The sequence below is a fragment of the Lissotriton helveticus genome, chromosome 7, assembly GCF_964261635.1.
Source record: "Lissotriton helveticus chromosome 7, aLisHel1.1, whole genome shotgun sequence".
NCBI lineage: Eukaryota > Metazoa > Chordata > Amphibia > Caudata > Salamandridae > Lissotriton > Lissotriton helveticus.
The window spans coordinates 564,065,875-564,092,132 of NC_136068.1; the positions used below are offsets into that span (position 1 = coordinate 564,065,875).

The following is a 26,258-nucleotide window of genomic DNA, read 5'->3' on the forward strand; positions in this document are numbered from 1 at the left end:
GGGTTGCCCAAACAATCTGTAACCAAAATCTGGGGACCGGCGGTGCTGGCATCGGGGTAGTCGATTTGACTTACTTCTACCCGAGACCCGTAGGCAATCCATATGGCATCCAAACAGGAGGAAAACGGATGCACAACTTTATCTTCCCCAAGAATCACTTTATCCCCTTACCTCCCCAGCCAACAGCATGGTCAGGGCTATATGGGAGGACTGGGTTAGTAAATTGTTGGAGAAACATATCAACGCCTCCATCATACAATTTTTGGAAAACAACCTTCTGCTTCATGACTCCCAAGCAGGTTTCCGCACCAAGTTAGGAACTGAAGCTGCTCTTCTGACGGTGACTGAGGTGGCAAGGAAACAGATGGACCGAGGCGGCACTGTAGCAATTATGTTGCTTGACCTCAGTGCCGCCTTCGACACTGTCAACACCAGCATTCTTCTCCACCGCCTACGCCAAATAGGAATCTCAGGGAAGGCCATACACTGGCTTCAGTCCTTTCTGGAGAATCGTTCCTTTGAGGTAGTAGAGAGCAACACCCACTCAAAAATTTGGCCCCTTGATTGAGGTGTACCCCAGGGCTCTTCTTTGAGCCCTACCCTTTTTAATGTTTATTTGCAACCTCTTGCCGACATTGTGCACTCGTTTGGTCTAGACATAGTAACCTATGCCGATGATACGCAACTGGTTGTATCAATGAACCAGTCCAACAGCTCCCCCCCTAACCTCACTAAATGTCTGGTAGCAATCAATCAGTGGATGACCTCCTCACACCTGAAGCTCAACGGTGAGAAAACGGAGCTTATGATCCTGGGCAATCCAACTATTCCCAGCCCTCTGTTAGACTGGCCCCCATGCATGGGAAACCCGCCCCAACCTAAAACCCAAATAAAGAGCCTGGGTATGTGGTTGGACACAAATCTAAACTTTAAACAACAAGCAACCGTCTTGTCCGCCACCTGTTTCGGCCTGATGCGTATGCTCAGGAAGGTGTTGCCACTCCTTCCCTTCCAAGCTCGCAGAATAATGGTGCAAGCCATTATTCTATCTTGCCTAGACTACGGGAATTCCTTATATTTGGGGGCTCCTGTCTCTACTATAAGGAAGCTCCAGACTACCCAAAATGCGGCAGCTCGCCTTCTGCCTGGCCTTAACCGGCGAGAATCTGGCACAGCAGCCTTGAAGAAACTCCACTGGCTTCCCATTAAGGCCAGAGTACTGTTCAAATCTATGTGCATCATGCACAAGGCCATGTGGAAGACCGCTCCATCTATGATGTGTTCTTTGGCGACCCCCTATCTTCCTCATAGATCCTTGAGATCTAGCACAGCTTTCCTAGCCACAATAAACAAAATCAAACGTGCCAGATGGGGCGGGCGATCCTTCTCCTGGAACGCTGCCAAGGCCTGGAATTCCCTGCCTAGTACCCTTCGCAGTGAATCTAACTTGCTGAAATTTCGGAAGGACCTGAAAACTCTCCTTTTCATTTAACTTGGCTCTCTTAGCCCTCTTCGGTCAGACAATATAGCACTACGAGGCCTCCGGGTTGTTTGCGCTTAACAAAACGCAATTAATAATAATAATAATAAGGATGCCAGGATACTGAAACGACACTTTCCCAGGGGCGGTTCCATCTCGATGGAGTCTGGATTTAGTGCCAGAGCCATACGTCCTTGGCCTTGATTATGAAAACCCCCCTCCTACTTCTGCTTTATGCAGCTCTCCAACTAATGGTCTTACCCCAGTTGTAGGAAGAGCAGTTCGGGCACTAGATGTGAGGGAGGAGTTATCTAGCCCCGAGTCCCGCGGCGACCCTGCTGTGGCGGATCCAAATCTAAGGATTCTCAAATGGAATGTTGCGGGTATTCTGAGGAAGCTGGCTCTTCCTGACTGGAATACCCTTGTGGAGGGGTACTCTATTTGTTTTTCCAAGAAACTTGGAGTAGGGTGCCTTGCCGTAAGGTGGGTTATTCATCTTTTTTTTTACCCGCAGAGCCCCCTTCCTCGGGGAGGGGCCGCCCCTCAGGAGGTCTCCTTATATGGGTAGCTATCTCCCTTGGGTGCCAAGTTACTCAGAATGTGTCTAATTCCCTTGATCTCTTGGGCATATCAATCAAAGGACTTCGGGGGGGGGGGGGGGGTTGACCTTGGATATTTATAATATTTATGCTAGGGGCACGAAGGGAGGCATATACTCACCCATAGTATCAGGGCTGGAGTCCCTGCTTAGGCAGCACCCTGCTTGTTCGCATGTCTTGGTCGCAGGAGACCTGAATTGTACGTTCGAGCCCCTTGGCCTGGAGGACAGCCTGGGAATTACCGAGGATGATATACGGAGAGGGATACCCCCTCTGACTATACCCCCCATCAGGAGGTGGACAAAGGTGCTGATTCAAATTAACTCCTTAAGTATGGAATTCGGGCTGAGGGCTGTCAATGGAAGGACATTGTCAGACCCTGCTGGAGCCCATACCTACAACAGGGTGAACCACACGTCCAGGATAGATTATATTCTCCTCGACGTAAAACTTTTGCCCTTCCTGCAGGATATGGAGGTCCTTTCTTCAGTCGAGAGTGATCACAATCCTCTCTCTTACTCTCTGTCCGTTGGGGATTGGGATGCAGGGGGCGCTCACGTCTCTTTCAGTGCCTACCCCACAGGAAGTACACCCTTCTAACTGTGGCAGACCCCTGAAATGGAGTAAGCTTATTATGGATGAAGAGAAAGTGTAAGCAATTGCGACTCTTTTAGGCACAGCTCAGTCCAAAATGAATTTATTGACTCCTCTGTCAGGGGAAGCCACAGTGATATTTTGTGATACAACCTTAGCCTTGAGCAACCTCTTCACTCTCCCATACAAGGTCCCCCGAACTGGTAATAGCAAAAAGGGGCCGAATCCCCCTGGTTGGTACACTCAAGAATGTAGGGGGAAGAAAAATGCCCTGATCATTGCTGTTAAAAGTAAATCCCAGGTTGCGATTAGATGAGCTAGGAAAGAGTATTCCCGGATTACCGCGGCTGCCAAGAGAGAATGGGAGGACAGGTTCTGGTCAGATCTTATGGATGCAAGCAAGGGCAGGGACGCTAGAAGCTTCTGGAACCTTATAAGAGCTAGGGATAGGCCAGATAGCACTCTGCTAACATGTAATATCCCTGCCCAGAACTGGTTCGACCACTTCTCCACTCTCTATACCCCTACTGGGGTGGCCTTTAATAACATTTTCTCTATAGCCAACTGTGTAGGGGGTAGCGAGGATGTTCCTTTTTCCACCAGAGAGGTAGAAGATGCAATTAAATCATTGGTTCCTCTTAAAGCAGCAGAGCCGGATGGTATACCGGGTGACTTGATAAGGGCTAGCCCTAAGGAATTGGGGAAGCTGATCTCCTCTCTACTTAATGCCATTAACGGAGGTGCGCCTGTACCAGATTCCTGGAAGGGGGCAGAGGTTGTCCCGATATTCAAAAAGGAGTGCCGGGACAACCCTGCAAATTATAGGCCAATAAGCCTTATTGACTCCTCCCATAAATTGGCAGGGAAGTTGATTTTGAGAAGGGTGCTCCAGTGGGTGGACGACAATAACATTCTGTCGGATCTCCAGGCCGGTTTTCGCTCGGGAACCGGGACTATTGAACAGGCCTTCAGACTTGCTCTCTTGTATTGGAAGGTGGTGGTGCTGGGCAAAGGCAGTCTATATTTGGCCTTCATAGACCTTAAGACTGCCTTTGACCTAGTACCTAGAGAGGAGATGTGGAAGGTCTTAGCAGAACTAGGACTCCCTTTGTATATTCTATCCCTCCTTGTGAGACTACACAAAGGTAATTTTGCACGGGTGCGATGGGGCAAGAACGGTGAAAAAACTGATAGGATTCCTGTAGGAAGGGGTGTCCGCCAGGGATGTGTGCTAGCTCCCACTCTGTTCTCTCTCTATGTGAACGGAGTGGTAGAGCATTTGCTAAGGCATCCTTCCAATGCTCCTTCCCTGGCGGGCAAAAGGATTCCTACACTGCTTTTCGCAGATGACACCCTTCTTATTTCGAAGTCCCCAATGGGCCTTCAGAGCCTCCTGAATAATTTTCAGGAGTTTTGTTCACTGAGGGGGTTGGTAATCAACACTGATAAAACCAAGTACTTGATTATGAATCCCCCCAAAAATCCAGGGCGTCCGCCAATTTTAAATTCTGTTCCATTGGAGAGGGTTCCCTAATTTGACTACCTGGGCATCCGCCTTAATGATTCGCTAAGTTGGAATCCACATATTAATAAAATGCTCCTTGGACACAAAAGAGTGGGTGGAACATTACTCAAGCAACAACGCTCCACCACAAGTAAACCTATAGCCCCAGTGATGGAGATTTACAAAGCTAGAGGGGTTAGTGCCGCCCTTTATGGGGCCGAGTTGTAGGGTACTTGTAATATGGATGTGCTTGTAAAATCGGAGAGCAAATTTTTGAAAGATCTGATGGCTCTCCCGACGAGCACTCCAACTGTCCCAGTGTCCCTTGACTTAGGCTGTAAATCGATCAAGGATCATGCGCAACTTCGCCCCTTGCTTCTCTGGGCTCGGTTATGGCGGGTGCCGGAATTAGCCTCCTACGCAGAAGCGCTATTAGAGATAATGGCAATGACAGGCTGGTCTGGGATTAAATGGTTGAGGGATGTAAAACGGCTGCTAGTGGAGATTGGGCTAGGCGAGGCTTGGGCATCGAGATCTGCCCCTCCCAAAGCTGTCATCAAGAAATTGTATTGGGATTGGGTCTCTTTTAAATTACTCTCAGACCCAAGTCATTGCAATTCCACTGTAGCCTTCTTGGGGATTAAAGACGTGGTGGCTTATGAACCCTACCTTGACATGATTTCCTTCCCTTTTGATAGTACCCTGTACTTTAAGTTTAGAGTGGGAACACTACCAGTAGGCGAACTAGTTGCCCGTTGGAAATCCCCTAATAAGATGTCTCCCTCTTGCGCCTGCTGTCCCACTCGTGTGGAGTCGGTAGCCCACATTCTCTTCGAATGTCCGGATTATTGTGCGCCCAGGAGGCGATGGCTTAAACCTTTATGCAGACTTTTAGGCACCCGTCACTATAAAGTGGCATTACGAATTTTAATGTCCGACACATCAACCTTGATTGTTTGTTCCGTGTCAAAAATTTTAAAGTGGTGTTGGTTGATTCGTGCAAAAAGGCTTTCTGTATCAATTTAATCTGGTTTTAACAGTTTTTTAACACTCTTTTCCATTGTTTTTTTCCTTTGTATATTTGGAAAGTGATTGTTTTATATATTGTGTTTTATATTCTTTCTACATGCTTTTATGATATTTTTATATCGAAATAAAGCCTATCAATCAAAATCAATCAATCAATTCAATGTCCTTCCATTCGGGGTAACATCTGCACCAAGAGTGTTCACAAAGTGCCTAGCAGTAGTAGCAGCACATCTCAGAAGACGACAGATACATGTCTTTCCTTATGTAGACGATTGAATGATAAAAGCCAAGTCATTCAGTCAGTGTGTCCAACACACACATCAGACAATTCAAACATTGCACGACTTAGGGTTCACAATCAACTACATCAAGTCGCATCTACAGCTCTCTCATGTACATCAATATTTAGGGGCTACAATAAACACGTCTACAGCTCTAGCCTATCCCAGTCCAGCCAGGATACAGAGCATTCAAGCCTTAGTCACAAAGTTCCAACATCAACTCTCTCTCCCAGTCAGAGTGTTCATGAGACTAATAGGCATGATGGCATCTTGCATCTTCATTGTACCATATGCAAGACTGCAAATGCGTCCGTTACAGGAATGTCTTGAACAACAGTGGAATTAGGCTCAAGGACAACTAACAGACCTGGTGTTGGTAGACAGCTGCACACATCGCTCTCTGCAGTGGTGGAACACCCAAAAACTTGACAAAAGGGCGGCCGTTCCTCGAACCTGTTCCACAAATAGTACTTACAGGAGACGCATCTCACAGGATGGGGAGCCCATCTTCTACATCATACAACTCAAATGCAATGGACCAGTCAACAAAAATCGTTCCATATCAATCACCTAGAGCTGCTAGCAATATTCTTAGCACTCAAAACATTCCAAGTACAAGTACAAAACAAAGCTGTCTTAATCCGGACGGACAACATGACAGCTATGTACTATATACAAAAACAGGGGGGACACACACTCTCTAAAGCTGTCCCAGCTTGCACAGAACATTTGGAGATGGGCCATTCCACAGAACATATATCTGTTAGCAGAACACCTTCCAGGAGTTCACAATCAGATAGCAAATCTGTTAAGTCGACAGACACAACAGATTCACGAATGGGAACTACATCCGCAAGTTCTTCAACCATTCTTTCACAAGTGGGGTCATCCAGACATAGATCTGTTCGCCACACACGAAAACGTAAAATGCCCAACCTTCGCCGCCAGGTTCCCACACCCGCTGTCCAAGAGCAATGCGATATAGATGAACTGGTCAGGCAGATGTGTACGCTTTTCCGCCACTACCACTAATAGTGCGCAAGCTACGACAGCAGTCGCTCAAACTGATTTTAGTAGTTACCACTTGGGCACGCCAACCGTGGTATATAACTCTGCTAGAACTATCCCTAGTTCCACACCAAAAGCTACGTCTGACACCATCCCTGCTAACGTAGAACCGTGGAGACTTCAGACATCCAGACCCAAGTCAACTGAATCTGGCAATCTGACTCCTGAGGTCTTAGAGTTTGATTATCTTAACCTACCACCAGACTGTATGAATATCATTAAAGAAGCCAGGAGACCTACTACTAGAGCTTGCTATGCTGCTAAATGGAAAAGGTTTGCCATTTACTGCAACAATAACAAAATTGATCCCCTAGATCCTTCCATCAAAAATATCATTTGTTACCTTCTTCATTTACAAAGATGTAATTTGGCATATTAATCTATACGCCTACATCTGGCAGCAATTGCAGCATATTTACAAAATAGACAACATCTGTCTCTATGTAGAGTGCCTGCTATTAAAGCATTTATGGAAGGATTAAAAAGAATCATTCCTCCCAGGTTACCACCCTCTCCAGTGAGGAACCTAAACATTGTTCTTACAAGGTTCATGGGACCACCTTTTGAACCTCTACACAAATGTGAACTGCAATTCCTCACATGGAAAACAGCTTTTCTAATAGCTATTACCTCTCTTAGGAGAGTAAGTGAGATTCAAGCTTTCACTATACAAGAACCATTTTTACAATTACACTGTAATAAAGTGGTTCTCAGAACAAATCCCAAATTCCTTCCTAAAGTCATTACTCCGTTTCTTTTAAACCAACCTGTAGAGTTACCTGTGTTTTTCCAAAACCCAGACTCTGTAGCAGAAAGATCTCTACACACACTATACGTTAAGAGCTCTCCTCTATGATCTAGATAGGACCAAATCCTTTCGTAAAACAAAGCAATTGTTTGTAGCTTTCTCTCCACCACATAAAGGCAACCCAATCTCTAAAGCTGGAATTGCAAGGTGGATTGTAAAATGTATACAAATATGCTATCAAAAAGCAAAACGTACATTAACAGTTCCTCCTAGGGCGCACTCCACATGCAAACTAGGAGGCTCCATGGCTTTCGTAGGGAATATTCCCCTAGAAGACATTTGCAAGGCAGCAACATGGTCTATAACACACACCTTCACTAAACACTATTGTGTTGAGGTGCAAGCTAAGCAGCAAGCTGCAGTAGGCCAAGCTGTCTTCAAAACCCTATTTCAAACGACTGCAACAGATACAGGTGACCACCGCTAAGGGGAGACACTGCTGTACATTCTATGCACAGTGTAAGATCTGAAGCTCATATGCCTCGAACGGATAACGCTACTTACCAGTATGCATCTGTTCCTGGCATGTAGAGCTGCAGATTCTTACAGGCCCTCCCGCCTCCCTGGGGCCTGTATCTGTTCCAGTTCTACCTTAATTAGATATACACGCATGGACAACCTTTTTTCTTTCTACAAACTCCATCATTTCCCATCATGGCGAAAAACAAATGGAGCCCGATGCCCATGCGCACTATCGTCCAAGGGAGGAGTCCCCTATCTCGTGACTACAAAGACTTCTTCCAAGATGACAACAACATGCAATCATCCGAGCCCAACACCAGGTGGCGATCTAATGCACAGTGTAAGAATCTGCAGCTCTACATGCAAAGAACAGATGCATACTGGTAAGTAGCATTTTCCTTTTTCGACATCTCTAGACATACATTGTGCCCCCCGTCTGTACAGTGAGTGCTGAGCCGCCACGGTTATCACAACCTGCAAGCCTGTTTATCGGCGTGTCCGTGTAACACATTCTAGACACAACAATTTGGCAGCTGCAAGTAGGATTCTGGCGCCTTTATCATAGCACACTTGCCAGAATTGAACACACTTGGAAGATTCCAGGCATGCAGAGAGACTAACCGATCCTGATGTAATTTACACTTACTGAGCGGACAGGTAAAAGGGGTCCCCCCTAAGAAAGCTCAAGAGACCTATAGTTTTATAATACATAGTTCCTAGATAGGGAGGGAATTGTAACCATGCTGACCGTATTAGTCTTAATCATATGTATGCTTATGTTGATTAAAATACTGCACTTGAGATCACGTCGTTAAAATAAACATTTTAACCTTACAGTGTCTCTATTTTACTCCTGTTGTGGACTGGTATGAATGTATAACAAAAGTGTTCTCCCTTCCCACCATTCCTGAGATGGCCCTAAGTCGCATGTTCTAGGTTGTCTAATCATTGGTTTCTTTGCTATAGGACGAAGAGCTAATGTGACACTGATTGCTAGTCTGGTAGGGGATTTTGGGTACTAAGGTGAGTTTTGGCACACCCTAATTCACCGAGGTCATAAGTCTCTATGCACAGTTCTGTGTCTGAGCAGAATCCCTGTTACAATAGCTTTTATTGTTAGTGTATATCAGTTGCCAAGATTATTTATAAAGAAGACCCTGTTAAGTGATATTTTCAAAACTTTTGAATTCATAATCAAGGACAGCTGTGAAAATATTTTGACTATCCACTGGGATTTTAATAGTAACTTGTTTAGAAGTAAGGAAACATTATTGAGAGTTTGGACTTAATAAATGTGCAAACTATTCATTAGTTAGTTGTACCTTGTTGGGAGAAATTATCTGTAATAACTTTCAGATTGCACTTTGCACAAACAATTGAGCAAATCCTCAATTAATTCCGTATCAAACCAATTAAGGGGCCTATTTGGATGGCGGACGGACTTGCGTCCGTCCTCCATCCCCGAGGTGGAGGGACCGTCCGCAAGGGCAGCGGCGTTCCCTCCATGCAAATTAGGATGTGACTGCCACCCTGGCCCAAAAATGGCCCTGGTTATTATATTGGAGTGGAGAACACATACTGATTTAGTGCATGGTGTTAATAAATTAAATCTTAAATGTACCCCCTCACCTCCAGTCACAAAGCTATTATTTCTACTAATGAGGACAAACTGAGGAATGTTAGGCACAGCAGTTCACCCCAGGGCAATATATCCACTTTTTTATGAATTTGTCAGGTTGATGATGTTGTACAATCCCTTTTGGATGTAAATAATCTTTTACATCCAATACATAAACATGTGACCAGTTCAAACCCGCTATCTTTGGCGCATTACCAGTTCTCTTGATGAGAGGGATGAATTTGTCCCCCAATATTAGGAGGACAATTGGTGTGAGGAACTACAGGATACCAATGGCCTGGACACTTCCTCAGCCTTGTTTCTCCTCCTGTCCTTGCCACAGAAGAAAGTGCCCTCTTTGCTGTCATTATGCGAAGGGCCGCAAAAGTGCTTGACATGTACTTACCCACTATGGAGGTAGAGAATAATTGTCTCACAGAGGTCCTCCAGTCAGGCAGATGGCATGCACCTATGAAACCTCTGACACCCTTCAACAAAGCCCTCCCAGATACCCTTCCTTTGGGCACTTGGGCAAAACCATGCCCTTGGTCTCCAGTAAATATGCAAATCGCTTGTCACCACAGAGGAGTACCAGGGAACCCTGACTTTCTCACACACTATTCCTACTCCTTTATGGTACAGCCATCTACATTTAAGGTGAATTCGAATACCTTCCCAACCACCCACCTGATCATGATTCCAAACACATTGAGGCTCTTGGTAATCATATGTTATAATCAATAAGCCTTGTTCTGCAGTCTGTTAATGCCAGCTGCCCTATGAGAGATTCTGCCTACCGTTCCGGACAGCCTTCACCGTCCTTCAACCAGGCTATTCATGATGGACAAGGTGCAGCAAAGTTTATAATCCACTGTGGTATGAACACCACTGACTGCTTAAGTTGGACAATTGACACGAATGTGGCACTAAGGGACCATGCCTGTATGAGGTCTACAGGCTTCTATGGGGATGTCCGAGTCTCTTTAATAGACCGCTAGTTGATGACGCTCGCCAGAAGGCAGACACAGTACTGGAATGCTTTCACAGAATCTTGACCAAAACATGCTCCATGGGTCTGTTTGCCCCCACTAGTAAGTACATCAACCATTTTGCCTCCTCCGTGGCTACTCTAGGGATTTCCGGTATCACCAACTCAGACCCTGGCACCAGCCCATCAGGGGTCTCAACCTTTTGGTGACCATGGCTCATGAAGACAGTATTTGGACAAAATATCAAGTTAAAATATCATAGAAATATCATAAAAATATTGTTTCTACAGAAATATCATGAGACTGAATATCGTTGAATATCGATATTTTGATAAATATTGTTTTAAAAATGTCGTGTAAAAAATCTTTTTCATTATAGTTATAAAAAATATAATTTTCAATTAATTCAATGTGTTTTAGTTAATATATAAACTTTAAGTGGAAATATGGTTAGACAAATTATTTATTTTTAAAACTATAGTTTTCCATTTTTAGTGTTTCAGTAATTTAGTTTTAAATGTAATTAGTAATTTTACGTTTCGTAGCAAGTTGTTATGTTTGTAGTTGAATAGGGTGGGAAGTTAATTACATTGTATTTAATTTAAATGTAATGATTATTTTAAAATTAACTAATTATTGATCAGTTATGTTAATTGTTGTTTTACATTTTTTAATTCAAATTTTAAGGTAGATTGTAATTTTATTAACAATTGTATGCTATTAATGGGGATTATTTAATTGAGTATTATTAGTTTTGTAATTGTTACTCTGTTTATTTTATTATTTTAATTGTAATGAATATTTACATTTTGATAGTATGTTGTATTTTAGTAGCAGGTTGTTGGGCTTGTAGGTGAATAGGTTAGGAAGATAATTAGATTAAATGTAATTTTATAATTGTGGGCATTTATTGTAAATTCAGTATTACATTTATTAGTTATATTGATAATTGTTTAATTGTTGCATTACATTTTGTAACTTATTTTGTTAATTTAAATGTAAATGTATATTAATTTTTTTGTTTTATTATTTGTAAAATTGTATTTGTTGTATTGTTTTTTAGATTTTTTTAATATAGTATTAATATTTTCTATGTAGTTTAATCTATTATTTTCTATTCTGTATTTAAATTGTCTTAATAATTCTTTGAGCTTTTATTATTATATGTTATTCTTTCAAAGTCTAGCGTTTTTCCTACTGTTGCTAACACTGGAGTGGGAATAGAAGTCAAACCCCTCCTGGGTCCAGTGCTTTTCCTACTGTTGCTTTGACCTGTAGTGTGAATCATAAGTCTAACAAACAACTTTAAATTCCATTGCTTTTCCTACTGTTGAATAGAATGTTTTTTTTATATTTATGAACTGTTTTTTTAATTATATTTTATAATACATTTAGTGTTAACTCTAAAAAATAAATTTTACTTAGTTACTTTTCTTTTAGTTAGGTAATTTTGTTGCTCTATATAATGTTTCATTTGTAATTTATTTTACTGTTAGTGCAGAAAATGTAAATATAAAAAATGGTCCATTTATTGAATAGTTTTAAAGTCCTAAATATATATATATATATATATATATATATATATATATATATATATATATATACACTCAAAAATAGATATATAATTGAAATAAATACACTTTAAATGATTAAATAAACCTTATTTTACATTTAAAGAGTGAAATGGTTAAAAATATACTATTTTAGGACGATATTTATAAAAAATATATATTTTTGTCTGTTTTTGGAAGATATTTTTTGTTAAACAACATTTTTGACACTATTTTTTGAAATTTACATTATAATTATAGGATCACGTTGTTCTTGACTGATATCTTTGAAACAATATTTCTGTTTACCGATATTGGTGGCCTCATTATTCTGTCAGTTATCCCATAAAGACAATTTTTTATGGCATCAGGGATATCGTGCAGCTTTGACCCCAGCCTCTCCATCTTGCTGCAGCTGCAAAAACTCTTTAATATGCCGATCTCATCTAGGAAAGGTGGTAAATGGAGATCTGCAGTCTCCTGAAGAGGCCCAACTTCACATGAATCTGTTACAAATGCGGACAAACAGGCAATTTGCTTGGTGCTGAATGCCTTCCTGCCCACCATCAGATTGAGAATGGTGCAGGTGCTGAAGGACATCAGTGCAGCCATGTGGTACTGCAACAAACAGGGAGGAGTGGAGTCTTGGGTCCTGTGCCAGGAGGCTCCAAGCTGCTTGAAGTAATGGGACCGCCAGGGGATTTCCCTGGTGGTGAACCACCTGGCGGGCTGTGTAAATGCCAGGGCAGCATTCAAACTCGCCACTGGCTAAACATCAAGATCAGAAGAGATATACAATTGCATTGTGGCATACAATAGACAGGAAATGGGCATAAAGCATAGAACACACACAATCTCAAACTCCTCAGTAATTAGGGAAACTAAGCAGAAATTGACCTCATACTGGCACTACACCCCTGGGCAGTTGCACAAATGGTTTCTTCAAAAATTGGCAGATTGCTGGAAGGGGATGTGGAATTACTGTAATGCAATGCCCTAATTTGACCTGCTTTTTGAAAGAGGTGCTGGAAAGCTTTGACAACATCATGGACAATTAGGTCTCCCGTTTATCAGAATATATTTTTCTAGGACTTCCTAATAGATTGACTTGTCCTCTATATTGTCTTAAATGTAAACAGATCGCCATTGCGGGTCCAGCTACGTAGATGATTTTATCTCTGTGGGGTACCAATAGAGCTCTGAACTATGGGACATGGCTATACAAATTGTGGGACTTATTGACCATGGACAAGATCTTTAGGCACTTCGAATTTCATATGGGCTCCCTTTATATACTTCCTATCCATGTAATTTGGAGAACTACTGTACCCTTGTTAACTAAAAATCTTAAATATCCTGCAGCCACCAACTGAAAGTTCTTTCTGTCAAAAGATATTTGAATGTCAACTCCTGCATAATGGGTTGTCTGAGTCGGTCCTTACTGCTCTGCAGTCTGATATACCCTGCCATGAGTGGTTAAGGTGGACTCTGTCTACAACACCGTTATAAATCAGTGATCACTTTATTTGTTTTTTAGGGGGAGAAAAAGGGATTGCTTGTTTTTTCTCATCTCAATGCTTGCCTGACCTATGGTTGTAGGCACTGTAGTGAGCTGTATTTGTTTAACATAAAAGTAATAAAGAAAATTGATCCATAAATGCCAGGGCAGACAAACACACCTGCCGATGCCTGTTGGGTCACACTTTTCAGTTCTGCCTGGAGGCGCGGTGTAGGGCATCTTCCAAGAATGGGGAAAACTCTTGCTCGATCTATTTGGCACTGCCTAGAGAGCTGAATATGGCACTTTTGCGTGCCGGAGTTCCCAAGAAGACTACCTCTCAGCGTCTCATTCTCCTTAGAGTGGAGATCGGGGCTCCTGTATGCCTTCCTGCCGCTGCCTCTCCTGCCCAGGTACAAGAAAACGTGGTCCGAGTTATGGATCAATTTACAAAAAACGTTATTAGGTATTACTTCATACCAATATGCACCACATATTTGTTAAATGCAATTAAATTAAGTTAGAGATGCAAAATTTCATGTCGGTTTGCATTGGTTCTTAGCAAAAGTTTACTCATATAGATTTCATCAAAGAATTTAACATCATCGTTCATCATTGATTCAATGTAATTGTACATTCATTACATTAAAGGTGCTCTCAGTGTGAGAAGGAGGGGAAGTGAAGAGGTTGTGAGGGACTGGGTAAAGGTGGTGTGACATTCATAACATCACAATAAAATCAAAAACGCCTTTACAAAAAAGTTAATATTAATGTTCCCAAATCACATCACACATAGGTAAGATATATTCTTTTCTTTAAGTCCTATGGTGTGTTAGGTTGGCGTAGTCTACGTTTCGACCCCCATAGACGCTGAAGGGTTAATGTAGCCTCATGTTGGGGTCTTCGTCAGGACAAAGTTGGAGAGCACGATAAAGACGGTCAGTGACTGCGCCGTCGATAAGTGGGCCTGAGCGTGCTCCTTCCAATTTTGGGCAGTACTCCTCCGCATGCTTCGGAAGTTCTTTCCGTTGCTTTCCGAGGATCACAGGAGGATTACGGTGCAGGCCTTGATTGGTTCAAGATTGGACTATGCTAACATCTTATATCTTGGCCTGCCCGAATACCTCCTGCAACGGATGCAGGTGGTCCAGAATGCGGCGGCCCGCTCCATCTTTGGTCTCCATAGGCGAGTTCATGTCTCCGGCCTATTGCAGTCGCTTCACTGGCTGCCTATCCGACAGCGGATAGTCTTCAAAACTCTGACCCTCGCGCATAAGGCCTTCTACTCCACCGGGGCCAAATACCTGCAGAGGAGGCTTAAGCCATACCGTCCTTCTCGATCTCTGAGATCAGAATCAAAGCTTCTCGCCATTGTTCCTCGTGTGAGGAGGGCCCGCTTGGGAGGCCGCTCTTTTATGCTCCGGGCCCCTCAGCTTTGGAACTCTCTGCCCCTCTCGCTAGGAAGGGCCTAAAAACCTGGCTTTTTGCCTCTTAGATTTCCTTTTCTTCGCTTCCTTCTTTTATTGTGTTGTGTTCGCTCTTCAGGTTGTTAATAAAGCGCCGGGACACTCTTTCGAGTAGCCGTGCGCTATAGAAGCCACAAAATAACATAACTTAACATAACATAACACATAACCAGTCTGCTTCTTCATGGTTGTGTTGCCCATCAGGGCTTGCATGCGCCTACTCCTGATAGATGGGTGAAAGGTTTTCAGAGCCAACCAGATGGTGCTAAGCTCCAGGAGGTTGATGTGGAGTTGTCGATCCACTGGAAATCATAGTCCATAATCTCCACCTTTCCCAGATAACCTCTCCATCCTAGGGATGAAACATATATTACTACTGTGAGGACCAAGAGGGGCAGGGAAAGTGGCCTTCCTCTAAACAAATTGGTTTTCACTTGCTGTAGGAAGCTGACTTTGTATATACTATACTATAAGTAAGGTATAGTGTGCACAGTCTCCAGTGGATCCCCAATGTCATGTCTTTTAGGATAGTTCCATCATGTATACCCCGTATTACATACATTATCCCATCCACACAACTATAACGATTCTAAATAGGTGACCAATTACATAATAGCTCGCTCCTTTCTTTTCGACACCACGCTCTTAGTCTTCTAACAGAATCCCTGTACCTGACGTACATAAACATGTCCCCAGGCATGGCAGATTTATTCTGTATAAGGGTCATCACTTTTTCATCCTTGGCCAACAGCCAGCTGTGCATGATTGCACTTGTTTAGAAAGCATTGGTGATTGTTTTCCAAACATTTTATTTTTTTCAAACATCTTTTTATTATTTTATGCTCATCCATAAACTTGGTAGAATATATTACACATCATCGGAGTTTGGAGTCATTTTGATTAGACATAGGCAGATAAACACAATGGATTATTAGTTAAGAGGCACATGCCTTACCTTATATGGAGAACTCCACTCCCTTTCCCACTTTACAGCCCCCTGTAATTCCTCCAATGGCCCCATATGTTTTCCCATTTTCGCCGACAGCCTCTAGCTTGTTATATAGTCTGTTCTGCTCGCTGGCACCAGTCTGTCTACATTCCACTCCACTATTTTGGGAGGTTGTGTTGCACCCCAGTGTTTTGCTATGTTACGTTTGCCGACCGCAGCCGCTAAGGTAAACCATATTCTCGTATATTTGAGCCATTCCTCATCTCCAGAGATCGTCAGCAAGAACCATTTAGATACCTGAGAAATCAGGGTTGTCATGTTCAGTGGTTGCCAGAGACTACCTACACCGCTGTAGAAAACAGGGGGGTGGTAGTGGCACTTTAGAGCTGGTGGTCTAACGGCTGACATATCCTGTGCGGATGTCCCGAAGTGGTTGGGACACCAAGCCCGCAGTTTAGGTCATCCAAAACGCCCATGTCCTAGGGGACTCCTAGGGCCTACACAACACCAAAGGTAAAACAAGATAATATCTTATTCAGAGGGTAGTGTTAGGCATTTATTGTATACACTCAGCAAAAAATGATGGCACACACTCAAAAGACTGAACTCAGACCAATTTGTTTGTGTAAAAATATGATTTAGTTGTATTTTATTTTCTAGAACCAAGCCAGGCCTGGTACAGGTAAGTGTAATTGTACTTTGCAAGAATAATGCAGTTAAATACAGTTTGAATGCAGTTGAATTGGTTACAGGTAGGTCATTTGTTTATAAAACAGTTTGAATTACTTTTCAGTTACATTTTTAAGTTAGTTTTTCTACTCAGTGTGATACGCCTAGATATTACACTGGGACATTTCCTGGACAAAAGGTAAGTAAATCGGTTATTTGTGTGTATATATATATATATATATGCAGTTTCTTAGGGTTTCATACAAACCAACTCCACATTTTCACAAGAAAGCAGTCCTATAGGAGAAAACAATGTTATCGATTTAACGGTAAGTACTTTGGTTTGAGAGGTGGTTTTCTGGGGTTAGAACCAGGCTTCCCCCAGGGTCAAGGGTGCACTCTCAAAGCACCCTCAGCGACACTAGGGCAGCCGGGTGCATAGTGCTGAGGCCCAGTGTTATCTAATGGGGGATAGGGGGCCTCCGGTTTGTGGCTTCTCATGAGCAAGTCCACAAGGTTGTGTGAGCAAAGCTCCTGGATCTTAGCTCAGGGCAAAGAAGGATCCGATTTGGCTCACCAGGTGCACCCACAGCAGCAAAGTGGTGGCCAGGTGCAGGGTTCGATTTTGGTATCGGGTGCCCTGTTGTTTTCCGATGGTATTCTCTGTTTGCAACAAACACTGCAGGCTCTGAGACAAAGATCTTCTGGGGGCAACCAATGGTTGGAGAGGTAAGTTGGGATGTCTTGGGATACCGGGACACCATTGGTTGGGCCACCCAAGGCCGTGGGACGTCAGGTGCAGAGGTGTCTTTTGGCATCTGGTTTTTCTTACCTGCTCCGGTCTGGGAGATCCTCCAGAAAGCGGCTGCAGGTATTGGTTGGAGACTTGAGGTAGGCCAGGGATCATCAGATCCCTGGTCAGGATTGCTGGGGAGACCTCCTCGTGGTGTTGGGCCTCTCGGTCGTGGGCGTCTGGTGCAGAGTGGTGCCGAATCATGGATTTAGTCAGAGCCAGAGTCTGTGGGTGAGCAAATCCAGTGCTCACGGGAGACAGTCTGGTTTGGGAAGGCAGGGATTCCGGGTTCTTGGGGGCTGCTGGCTGCAGGACACACCGGGATTTCGCTGTATCAAGTCGAGGTCGGGACAAGCCAATAGGGCTGGGGACAAGTCAGTTGGTGTCCTCCTTCTTCAGCACGGCACTTCGGTCCTTTTTTTTTTTTCTTCTTGTCTGAGGAGGCAAGGTTCAGGGTTGCCCCTAAATACTAAATTTAGGGGCGTTACAAGTAGGTATTGGTTGGAGCCAATGTGTCCCACCAGATGGGTGGGGACACCCCTTATTATACCACCCTCCAGTGGGAGGGGGGGATAAGCCTCATTCTGGTTGGCTGGGCCCCCCAGCTGCAAGATGTCAGTGGGTGAGAGTTGTGCGTCACCTGGCCTCCCCCACCTGAGGAGTGGGGTTGGCACAAGTGGGCACAACTCTCCTCCTAACTTGGTTTTCCCATCGATTATCCCACCCAAAGTGGGGGTCAGAGCCGGTGGGGGCCAGTTGCTGTGAGCAGCAAATGTCTGGGGTAGCTCACAAAGGCGGCAAGCCATTGAAGCTTCCCCTTCGTGGACCCAGCCCATCCTGGGGGAGGAGGCTTGACACCTTGACCCATGATGTGCTTTGTTTCAGGACCCCGAGAGTGGCAGGCTCTCGACCCGGGGATCCAGAAACATGTCTTGTGGTGTCAGCTGGCGATCAGCCACAAAGCCAGAACACTAGAGTTAATTCATTTTTCAGGGGAATCTGTAAGATGCCTTCTAATGCATTTTTCATTAAATCCCATACTGGCATCAGTGTGGGTTTAATGTGCTGAGAAGTTTGATACCAAACTTCCCATTTTTCAGTAAAGCCACTATGGTGCATGGCATTACTGTACTCACAATGTCTAAGACTTGACTTAGACACTTTAGGGGTACAGGGCTCATGCACCTGTACCCTCACAAATCTTATAGTGCATTTAGCTAGTGAGGTGGCTTACCTATGCCAGGGCAGTGGGTTGTAGGCATGGCACACAGGCAAGTGTGTCATGTCGACTCTTCACTTTGTTATGCACCAAAACAAGCAGCCTTCAATGGGTGTGGTTGTGTGTGTGTGTGTGTGTGTAACGTTATAGGGCCTCTAGGGTGGCACAATAAGTGCTGCAGCCCTTAGAGGCCTTCTCTGGTCATAGTACCCTTGGTACGTATGGTACCCTTTACAAGGGACTTACATGTGGCCAGAGAGTTGCCAATTGGGTTTTGCAACAGTGAAGTTTAGGTAAAGAACATGAGCCCTGGGTGCCTGGTTAACATGAACCCAGGGCAGACTCAGTCAAAGTACATCATCATTACTCAAAAAATGGGGGGGGCAACCATGCAAAAAGGGGCACTTTCCTACACCTGCCATCACCAAAGACCATGGGCTGTTTTCTCCTAGATCCTGATGTTGTCTGACAGACAACCTTGTGCTGCACCCATTGGAAACAGAGATTCCACTGCAAGGCCTGCATTTTGCATCGGGCACAAGGGACCAGTAGTATGCACAAGGCAGAAGCCAAGAAGCCTCAGAACCAACCTCATTGAGTCCCATAATGAGCCTGAAACATCAGGATTATGTCCTGAATGTCGGACATTTACTGCATATGTGGGAATCCTTTGAATGCCAGTGTATCCAACATGGCCTCTATGAATGGAATTCTCTGCACCGGTGGTAGATGGGACTTCAGTTCACTATTATTCATAAGTCAACCGTAATGAAACACCCTAAATAAAAATATCATGCCTCCCTAAACATTTTTAAAAAAATCATCAACACCAAAAATGTAAGTTCAACATGTAGTTTCACCTTCTAAACATATATTACGACTGGTCCCCCCCCCCCCCAAGTATCAAGCAGGGAATATTGTGGGGCCTTATTATCATAGACTGAATATCAAGGGACACAATATTGAAAGGTAAGTATTTATTCTCTATACCTAATTCCACATATATGTACCTTGATAATATATATTTTCAAGGTAAGTAAACATTGGAGTTAAAAATAGTAAATCTATACTTCCGTATGCAGTTTCGATATTTTGTCTCTCGATAGTTTGTATAATTGTAATTGAGGATTGGAGAGGTGGGTCACACAGTAACTTAAATTTAGCATTATGCACAAAACAAGAAAAAAACTGAAGAGCAGAATTTTCATTTGAGTTTTTTTCCCTCATCTCTTTAGAGGACTGTACAGTCCATCTCTGGCCAATGAATGCACTGACGAATGGTGTCAGTACTGTTCCTGTGTCGCCCAGCGCTGTGCTGAGGGGGCACTCAGCTGGGGTCACATGTTGTGCCTTCAGTCCGGATGGACATTTCTTAGCATCGGGGAGCAAGGACAGGGTAAGGAACTACTTTTAATACCCTTATGATATTTTCTAGAAGGATAGCTCCAATTGTGGGCTGTGCTAATTAATTGCTTATGTTGGTGTGGATATTGATCTCTTCATGCTCCCTTGGTACTTGATCACATGGTCTATTCATCTACTGGTGGCATTGGTTCATGTACTGTACTTTCAATATTGGTCCATTTGGTCTGTTCATTTATGAACTGACCCAGTGTGAAGGGTCTTTCCCTTAGAGGCATATAGAGTGTGCTCAGACTCAGCATGTTGGCTTGCACCGCAGGTGTTAAAGGTTAGGTGCTGAATTGATAACTTAAAGGTTATCTTATCTTAAATGCTGACATTGATGTTCATTCAAACCTATATAGCACACAACCAGCCTTTGTCTTTTTCTGCTGCTGTTCCAATTGGTCTAGTTTGTCCACTTTTCCTGATCTGTTCTGTGTAGATTAGGTTATAGTATTTGTAAAACACAAGTTAATTGCTGAATCATGCTGCTTGTACTTCTCCCCTTCTACTGCACTTGGGCTTTTTTCCACTCTCGCTACCAATTGCTGTGTTCGTTTTGGCAGTTATACATTTAAGTCGAGTTTCTTGATGATGTAGCCTTTCTTGCTTTCCTTTCGTCAGAGTTTGTTGTGCTGGGACACAGTGTCTGGTGAGCCATCTCTGTCGAGGTCCCTGCCCTCGTGCCATCGTGACTGGATCACAGGCTGTTCTTGGACTTCATCATCTATGCTGGTAAGTGCAAATGCTGATCCTCAATGTATTTGGAATGTATTGCTCAGAGCATTCACCATTAGCCACAAATGGCCCTGCCTTTTACCAGTTCACAGCTCATGTTCCTACCCCAGTGTATTCACAGCTAAACATGTGGATAGGTGTAAGAACTACATTGCTTGGCCATCGGATTTGGACTTTTATGAGAAGTTGATGTTCATATGAACCACCCCTCGTCTGTAGAAGGTAAAGCTCCTTCTGATGGATACTTTTAAGTGCAGAGTCCTTGTCGGAACCCTTTTCAGAGGGCCACGGGGCATGCAGGGGTTACTGGGCTCAACCGTGGGCGTTGAGGCCTTTTACTTCTGATGTCCCAGGGCCTGACCCACTATGGATCCTGAGAAACTGGACCAAGTACCCCTTCTGCACATGACTCTCAGTGGTAGCTATGTTTGAGTAGTCAAAGGCTGCTTTCTGGGGGGTGAAGAGTGGGGCGGGGGAATACAGGTCAGTAAACCTGACTCCCAACGCGGAGCACACAGCAATGCAAATAAAAACAATGTCCAGTCAAATACTTATTTTTTATAGTAAAAATAAGTATTTATTGTGTTTACTAACTGAACGCATTCAAAGCAATATTACAACATATATAAACAGTAATACATTTTCCCTTGAGGTCTGGGTTTTGTAACATGGTAGGGGTTATTTTCCATTCACTGGCGGCCACATCCAGTGAAGGCTCACCAGTGGGCTTTAACTCAAGAGTCCACTCTGACTTTTCATAAAATAGTCAAAAGTGTCTTGGCACCGCAGTGCCCTCAGCAATGAGTCCCATCCGCCCCCCCCCCTCTCCTTCCTTCCCCCCGGGGCGCAGTAGGCCTGTAACTAGTTTTACCCTCTCCAGCAACAAGGAGGCAATGTCCCAGGGAGTGCACCGGTCACGGTCACTCACACTACTCTGGTCCTGTGCATGGAGTCAGCTGCATTTGGTTCTCTCCTATGCCTTTGCGGCTGGCTCAGCAGTGATTGGAGGCAATGGTCCAATTGGTGCTGCATCCGTCTCCTCTCACTGGGAGTTCGTTTTGGTGGGCTCCCCACTGGACCCCGCCCCTTCCAACCCTCTCCTCTTCCTCCCACAACACACTGGTCTCGGCAAGCAGGCATGAACCTGTGCTACAGGCTCCAAAGCATGTGGATTTGGTTACCTTGGGTGATGTCCTCTTACCCAGTAGGGAGGCTAGCAGGCCTTGGCCACCAGTCCTGGTCACAGGGAGAAGTCTTGCAAAGCTGCCCCACCTCAAACAACCTATCTGGCTGCTTGGCAGATGACAAAATTGGGGTCTCAACCTCTCCTTCTTATAGCCCATTTCCAGGCTCTTTGTTCTGCTTTTTTAAAATTGTACACTTTCCCCTCGCTTCTTCCGCTTGAAAAGCTGCCTGTCACAGCAGGAGAGACTCCAAAGCTGGTAGTCCCACAACACAGCAAACACAACAAGATGATCGACGGAGTGCTGAAAGTTTTCAAACACTCACCCCTGATCAAGAGTTCCTGGCTAAAGCCATTGTTCTTTTGCTCACCATGCCACCCCAGTTTGGACCCAGCTGATATGCAAATCAGTCTTAACCCTGCTCCCCAAGGGAAAAGTCCAGCCTGAACTACCAGGCCAGGTCTTCCCTGGACTGGAAACAAGCATCCTCGGATTGGTTTCGGGGTATCATACCCTTGGCCACTTAGGGCGAACATAGCAAATACAGCAAGATGACGGACGGAGTGCTGAAACTGTTTAAACACTCGCCCCCAGAGATCTGGTTTAAATCCATATTTCTTCTGCTCACCATGCCACCCCATTTTGGAGGTGTAGGAACTAGGGTCACCAGTTCCCCGGGGGTTGCCTGGCACGAGCAGGTAGGCACCCGAAAGCTTAGGTGTTAAGTGACTACACAGCACACACCCACTGAGACAATAAAAGGCATGCAATGACTGACGCCACTTCAGTGTGTTTGATTAAAAATCAAATAACTTTTATATAAGATTAAGGATCAGGAGTGGAAAATCACCATATCAGTTACTCATCAAAACATTTCATTGGAGGGGAGAAAAGGGAGCAGTTCAATAATCAATTTAACATGCTACCATGACATTTCATTAGAAAATTAGCATTTCATTAGGTAACGATGAACACTTCATGAAAGAATTAGCATTTCACCCAGCTCATCAGGCAAGGATGAGCATAACCTGTAGCAAGTGTCCAAAGGTCTTCAGGTAGTAACCTGTTCAGTAGGAAAATCAAATAACGTCTCACCAAGCAAGGGTGAACTTTACATAAAACTCCTTAGCAAGAGTAAAACATATCCCTCAGCAGGAATAAGTTGTGCATTACCTGGGGGGATAAAACATTTCATTAAATGTAAACCATTTCATTAGGCGCTGCCTTCGGTTAGAATAACTCTTTCCCTGTATCAGGAGTAAAACAGGTAATTGAAGGTAAAACATGTCAATCAGAGGGGACACCTCATTAGGTAAACATGACCATTTCTTCATCAATGCATCACATTTCAATAGTCATTTCACGGCAGGAGTAAAGCTGACATGTGGCCCAGGTAACATTTCTTTATGCAAGAATAAACATTTCACAGGGCCAAATTAACCATGGCATTAGGCAGTGAGAATTATCTCATCAGGCCACATTAAACATGTCATTACTCTGGAGTAGGCAAACCTTTCTTATGACTCAGGCATAACCCCGTCCGCAGGCAGGGAAAGAACGCTTCCTTAGATAGGCATGAAAACTTTTCATCTGGTACAGACATACCTTCCTCAGGCGAGAATAAACACGTTCCCTTAGGCAGGAATAACCATTTCCTTAGGGTAAACCCGTCACGTTACCTGATGCCTGAATAAGCAGTGCATTACCCCTATTAATCCAGAACACTTCACAAGGTAAAACGAAAACATTCATCATCCATGCCGCACATTTCAATAGTCATTTCACGGCAGGAGTAAAGGGTGTGATTCCTTGATCAATATGGCATATCGCAATAAACATTTCCTGAAACCAGCATGTCAGTAAACCAGAGTAAACATTTCGTTGATCAGGGGAAACCCTTTCAGTAAACACTTTGAATAGAACTGGACACCTCCTTATGCCAGGATAAACATCTCCTCAATCAGTAGTAAAACATTTCATGGCTCAACTGGAGGCTCTCAGGGAACACTGCATTGGGCAGGAGAATGAACATCTCCTCAAATAGGAGTAACCATCTCATTATGGAAGGAGAACCAAGCATGTGGTGTAAATATGCCTTTCCTTGAATATATAAAACTTGGCTTAGGCGTAAAAACATTTCATTCAAACCGGGCTATATTAGCCAGGCGTCCCATAACAGCCCCTAATCAGGGGTTAACCTCCTCTTCCCACTAATGAGGGCCAAGAGTTCCACAGGGCCCTAGCCCAGTTTTGATCACAGGGGCCAACGGGGCCCACTAACAGTCTCCCCCAGGGGTGGGGGCGGTCTCAGGCCTTCTGGCCGCCACCCGGGTATTACCTCAGTCTTCGGCTCCTCGGGGAGCCCTTGCGGTGGTTCCGGGTGAAGGAAGGACTCCGGTCCTCCAGGAGGCCCCACGCGGCCTGGAGAATCTCCTTTGGCCGCTTCGGGGCTTGTGCCGGCTGGTGGGGAGCCCTGGCACTCTCTCGGGCCCTCCGGCGTCTCAGTAGGCTGTTCCTGGGCCTCCCGAGTGCTGGTGCAGGCGTCTCCCTCAATCCCGGGCCCCCTACTCGCTCCGGGGCCCAGGGGACCAATCAGGGCACAGCTTTGGGGGGAGGCGCGGCCATGGCTGCCTATCGGCTTGCAGCCTCCCCGGGTGTAGCCGTGGGAGCCAATCTGTGTGCGGCGCTGGCGGGGGCGGGCCGATGACGCGGCCGGCGCCCCCGTCACATGGTAGTGGTGGTGCTAGCTTCAGGGCCTAGCGCGGCCCTCTACAATACTACGGCGGCCCTCTCCTCACATCGGGGGCCGACGAGGGGGTTCGGAGCACGGCGCCGGCGCCACTGAGGGACAGCCGGGCCGCGACGGCAGGAGCAGGGGCCCAGGAGCCCTCAGGGCTGCGGGGGTGATCTCGTCCCTCGGCGAAGCGGCGGCGGCCCTCTCCTGGCACCGGGGGCCGCCGAGGGGGGACACAAGAAAGCGCCGAGGATCCTGCGATGACCGGGGCAGCGGCGGTGAGTTGGTGAGGACAGCGCAAATCAGGGCAGCGCTCCAGGGGTGCACACAGTGCTTCACTGGGCAGAGGGGCGCTGGGGTCAGCTGCGGGTCAGGGCTAGCCACTGTCTCGGCAGACTCAGCGCTTGGGGGCCAGTCTCCTCAATAGCGCTTCGGGGGCAAGTAAAGCAGTTCAGTCAGCTGTGGTGAATCAGGCAGCTCTGGGGGCTAGCTCTGCGCATGGCCAGCGCTTAGCAGTCTCTGCAGCCTGGGCAGTTCAAACAGTTCATGCAGTCCAGACAGGACAAGCCACAGGACAGTGGCAGGACAATTAACAGTCCGGGCAATTCACAGTTCTAGCGCTTAGAAGGGAGCGCCTAACAGCAGTTCAGGCAGTTTAGTCAAGGGGGAGCTAGGCAGGGCAGCGCAGGCCAATACCTGGTTGACTCCCCAGCAGTCCTGTGGTAATTTGAAGGGCTTCTTTTTCTTGGTGCTTGATAATTTTTGCGCCCTTGTAAATATCAGCTTCTTGTTTCCTGTTACTTGAAGGGGGGGTTGAGTTTGGGGCTGCAGGCAGGCTTCCTCTGCAGGTCACTGTAGATGGTCCCTGGGTTCCCCTCTCGCCGGGCCAGATCAGTGGGTAGTCCAGGGTACCTCACTCAACTTAAGAGGCAGCACCTAAGCCCTGTCACTCTCAGTGGCTTAAGTCCCTGACTAGGCCCTACCCCCTAAATCTCCTGCGTGGGTTCCCTAGGTCAGTGATGCCCCAACTGACTGGAAAGTTTCCCTCCCTTTCCTTTTATAGGCCCAGGTCAGGTGACCACCCTCTAAGGCGGCAAAACTAAGCTCCGCCCTTATTCTAGAAGGTGCCAGGAGCTTCCCTACTCTAACTGTGGGCAGGCAAGGCAGGCTGGAATGGCAACAATGTTTGGAGTCCCTGCCAGCTCCTGGCAACTAGAATGCGCCTTAACAAGACCACACTGCAGTAACAGGGGCCTATGGCAGCCATGTTGAGGGTAGGGGGCACCTGCACCTAGCATGGATTTTACCATTACCCAGGGCATTTTAACCTCACAGGGCCTATACAATTACATTATAAAGGGGGGACATCCAGAATTAGGGGAGCGAAAAGCAAAACATTTCAGTGAAAAGGGCCAAGTCCAACAGGAGGGTATGCCCAAACATGAGTCCCAAGCTCACTGCGCCATTGGATTCCAGATAGCCTGGCAGATGAGGAAAATCAGTCCCAGGATGCTTGTTTTTGGTCCAGGGAGACCTGGCCTGGCAGTTCGGTCTGGACTGTTCCCATGAGGCACAGGGTCAAGACTGATTTGTATATGGCTGGGTCCAAACTGGAGTGGTGT

The 26,258-nt window shown here is 45.3% G+C and overlaps 1 protein-coding gene across 6 annotated transcripts in view; it reads left to right on the plus strand.

Annotated features, from left to right (window-relative positions):
- TEP1 (telomerase associated protein 1) overlaps positions 1–26,258 on the plus strand; it is a 1,162,857-nt gene that overhangs the window by 864,560 nt on the left and 272,039 nt on the right. For all 6 annotated transcript variants that reach the window (XM_078652640.1, XM_078652638.1, XM_078652642.1 and 3 more), the window contains 2 exons: positions 19,812–19,972; positions 20,605–20,715. In XM_078652640.1, coding sequence (XP_078508766.1) covers positions 19,812–19,972; positions 20,605–20,715 — 272 coding nt within the window. The remainder of the gene's footprint in view (positions 1–19,811; positions 19,973–20,604; positions 20,716–26,258) is intronic.